This window comes from Equus caballus, chromosome 3 (assembly GCF_041296265.1).
Source record: "Equus caballus isolate H_3958 breed thoroughbred chromosome 3, TB-T2T, whole genome shotgun sequence".
Classification (NCBI taxonomy): Eukaryota; Metazoa; Chordata; class Mammalia; order Perissodactyla; family Equidae; genus Equus; species Equus caballus.
In genome coordinates, this window is record NC_091686.1 from 21,984,039 (window position 1) to 21,988,170 (window position 4,132).

At 40.1% G+C, this 4,132-nt stretch overlaps 1 protein-coding gene across 6 annotated transcripts in view; it reads left to right on the forward strand.

Annotated features, from left to right (window-relative positions):
* The window catches only part of PKD1L3 (polycystin 1 like 3, transient receptor potential channel interacting), a 73,727-nt gene extending 70,571 nt beyond the window's left edge, over nucleotides 1–3,156 (forward strand). For 3 of the 6 annotated variants that reach the window (XM_023637240.2, XM_023637243.2, XM_023637248.2), the window contains one exon: nucleotides 344–2,463. In XM_023637240.2, the coding sequence (XP_023493008.2) occupies nucleotides 344–691 (348 nt within the window). In that variant the 3' untranslated portion in view covers nucleotides 692–2,463. Of the gene's footprint in view, nucleotides 1–343; nucleotides 2,464–2,483; nucleotides 2,616–3,005 lie in introns of those variants that run through there. The other 3 variants (XR_011437381.1, XM_023637242.2, XM_070263089.1) reach the window with 2 other exon arrangements.
* Nucleotides 3,157–4,132: the final 976 nt, after the last annotated feature.

Sequence of the window (4,132 nt, forward strand, 5' to 3'; positions counted from 1 at the left end):
TTGTCAATGAGTTTTGGAGAAAGGTTTTGGTTTTAGTTGTAATTCCATACTTAACTAGCAATGACTTACACTCAGATGTTTGTCTCATCTCTAAAATTGGGATAAAACTTAGCTCACAGAAAAATGTGAAGGTCAAATAAATTTATATGAAAACACTAAGTACAAAGGAATTTTATGTATTCTTTAGTCATAATAATTTGAATGGCTACTAGGGAACGTCTTTAACTTTCATGCCCTTGGCTCCTGTTGGCCCCATCGTTATCCAGCCCCCCAGGAGAGAGAGAACTGCAGCTCGCTCCACTGCTCTCCACCCGCCCTGACTGGTCTTTCTCCTTCTTTTCAGTTTAACCTGCTGTTCGGATGGAGCATCTCTGACTACCGAACTTTTTTCAGCTCAGCAGTGACTACTGTTGGTCTCCTCATGGGGATCTCTCATCACAAGGAGGTGAAAACCCCCATCCTGGCTTCCCTGCAGAACTCTAGTTGGTTTACTAAGTCTAACAAGGGGCTACTGCTTATAAAAGCAGCCCCTGCTGTACCACTGCGCACTGGGAAGGGGAGTGATTTAGGTCCTTTGCCATTCTGTTTAATGGTACTACCTACACATACAGCTTTTGAGTGGCTGCTACTTTCAGAAATCTGTCCTTTTCTTAGCACACAGTCCCACCTTCCTCACCTCTTGCATCCTTAATCTTCTTGCCCAAGGATACTGGGCCTGAACTTGTATTCTCATACCCAGCCAGATCAACATGATTTGTTGCTTCTTTCTCAATGTCCCTTTAAAGCGTACAATGGAAATGACCTAAAAAAATTAGGGAGGTACAATTCCAGGAGGAACCGCAATATTTCTGTTCATAATTAATACTTATTTCAGAGAGCCTATTATTTTCCCCCAGCAACTACCAACACAAATCCCTTTTTATTCAACATAAAAAAGCAGGGAGGCCAACCCCATGGCCTAGTGGTTAAGCACACACTGCTTTGGCAGTCCAGGTTCACAGGTTCGGATCCCAGGGGCAGACCTACACCACTCACCAGCCATGCTGTGGTGGCACCCTACATGTAAGATAGAGGAAGATGGCACAGATGTTAGCTCAGGGCTAATCTTCCTCAAGCAAAAACAAAAAAAAGAGGAAGATTGGTGACAGGCGTTAGCTCAGGGCAAATCTTCCTTGGGGGCGAGGAGGAGGACTGGAAGAAACCCAGATAAGGATTTGGGTCCCAAACACTAGCATATATAGATTTGATCAGGGAAGAAAAACTGCAATTTAAGTTAGTGAAACTGGCAAGATTTTCATCAAGGCTTATCATTCTGATAATTCAAAGGTTACTAATTAAAATGGGTAAGTTAACATAGTTTCTAATGTGCAAAGTTACCACCTTCCTAAGAACCAAGGAAGAGTATAACTTCTATTCTGGGGGGACTATTTTGTTGTAGTTCTAGCCCCAATCACTAGGGAACAAAGCCCTCACCCCTGGATCACTTTGTGTACTACAGCTCTTAAGAAACTAACAATCAGAATGAGAAACTGTGGCTAACACCTACTTTTTGACCTTGGGGGGAAAAAACCCTTTTCTGCTCTAATTATAATTGTACAATATGAAGGATAAATGGTGTATACTTATTGGGAAAAGTTTTGCATCACAAACGCAAAGAGGTTACCCAAACTGTTTGGTTGACCTAAAGTTGTTATAATTGAACACGTTTAAGTAAGTGGATAGGTTGGTATTAGGAAATCTTTTGTCATATAGGAGATTGCCATCACAGTGGCATTTATTATAAGTATTCATCCTCTCTAAGTTGTTGGGTTTGTTTTTTTTTTTAAACAGTGCCCTAGTGGCACCAATGAAGGAGCCAACACTAAGGGAAAATAAATATCATTTGTTAAAATGAATACCTAAAATAATATTGTTATGGAAACCACTCTAATATAAATTTGAGAAAGCTTTCTTTAATTGAAAGGTAAAGAATGGCAAAACTCAGTACTTACACTTTTAAAGATAACAATAAAAAAAATCTACTAAATTAAGTCTATTTTCTATAGCTAACCTGTTAAATTTTTTGGGATGCTCCTGTGTTTAGAGTAGAAGCTTCTTGGAATGGCAAGACAGTTTTCATTATCATTTCTAGTATGTATTATTTCAATACACTTTTGCTACTCCTTGAAGCTTCCATGTTTAGATATATTTTCCAGAATTGCCAAAACTCACATGGGCTTTGAATCATTTATAATTCCATTGCAACTCACCAGTTTTCTTCTTGTGAAAGCCCCAAAGGCACAATTATTTTTACACCCTTGGAGTCAGTCACTCTTGCTCTTCTGTCCACTCAAAAGTATTTTCCTTTTTAATATTTTTTTCCTCCCTAGTTTCCACCAGACGTTTCCTTATATGTATACCAATCATTAACATATAACTTACATTTTTAAAGTAGAAATTAAACTGTCAGTGTTTAAACTCAAAGTGTTTTATTGTCTATCCAGGTTATTGCTTTGGACCCAGTCCTGGGCTTCTTTCTGATCCTCACCAGTGTCATCTTGATGGTACTTGTGATCATTAACCTTTTTGTCTCTGCCATTCTAATGGCCTTTGGTAAAGAAAGAAAGTCCCTTAAGGTAGGTAATTCTATGGCTCAGTAATTGAAATATAAACTGTATCATTTTATATCACTGGAAAAGCTCAGCTGTAGCTGCTCTTAAGATGACAGACTGACATAATGCACAGTATCAGCATATTCCCTTTATTAGTCTCCATAGCTCTGCCAACCATTTTCCTAGGAAACCCAATTTACCAAGATTACATTATGTTCTATATCAACTGTCCTGTAAATAGCTGGCCCTCAACTGTTAAGCAGCAGAAACACTCTGATGTCTGACAGTAAATCATTAAACAGTATCTTTACTAATTATCTTTATTTTTTTTGTATCTTTGGTACTTTTTTCCTACAACATTAGCAGCAATTCCAATTTCCTCACTTTATTCCTTCTCCTTTTGTCTTTGAATAGACTCTGAAAGAAGCTACACTGATAGATACGCTGCTACAGAAGCTCTCAAGTTTGTTAGGAATCCAGCGAAAACAGAACATGAGCAAACAGCCATGACAACAATGGGCATTGACACTGAAGTTTTAAAAGATGAACTATCTTAATCCTGTTACCTCCTAGCTTGGCTTATTACTTGTTAGCATATTAATACTTACCTCAGCATGACACAGTTTAAGAAACCGTAGATGTTTATAATTTACTGTTGTTAGTGCCATCAAGTTGATTCCGACTCCTAGCGACCCTGTGTACAGCAGAGCAGAACCCTGCCTGGTCTTTTGCACCATCCTCTCATCTTCCTGCGCTGTATCAGACAATGTTCCACAGCTATTCACACGGTTTTCATGGCCAGTTTTTTTCAGAAGTGCGTGGCCAGATCCTTCTTCATAGTCTGTCTAGTCTGGAAGCTCCGCTGAAACCCATCCATCATGGATGACCCTGGTATTTGAAATACTGGGGGCATAGCTTTCAGCATCACAGCAACATGCAGCCGCCACAGTATGACAACCAACAGACAGGTAGTATAGTTCACTGACCGGGAAGTGAACCCGGGCCTCAGCAGTGAGAGTGCCGAATTTTAACCACTAGACCAGCAAAGCAGGGCTGGCTATGTTTAGAATACGCTTTGTTTTCTAGACCAGTGAGGAATCAAAATCCCCTTGGCTGCAAGTTCTTATGTTTATGGATCTTGGCACTGGCAGAAAAGGGTGCAAAAGTGATAAAGGCTAAACCAGCTCTGGTGCCAAGCAGCAAGTTAACACAACACTCACTATCCACGTTCCAGGATGGCTGTGGGAAATACGAATGAGTCAGAAGTGAGCTCACTGTAGCTTATTAAAAATAAAGATACAAGCATGAGATATGGCTGATGGGGAGCCCTGTCCCAAAGAAAGCAAGCCAACTCACAGATGCTATCTGAGCTTAAATACAAAGATTGAAACAGACTCCTTACTGCTGCAGGTGTCCACACTACCCAGGGAGCCAAAGGTAAGGTCTGGTTTGTGCCCAGCATGGGTCACTCATTTAAAATACTCTCTACTAAAACCCACATTTGCACCTCATCATTTGACCAAACCAATGGACAAAGCAGG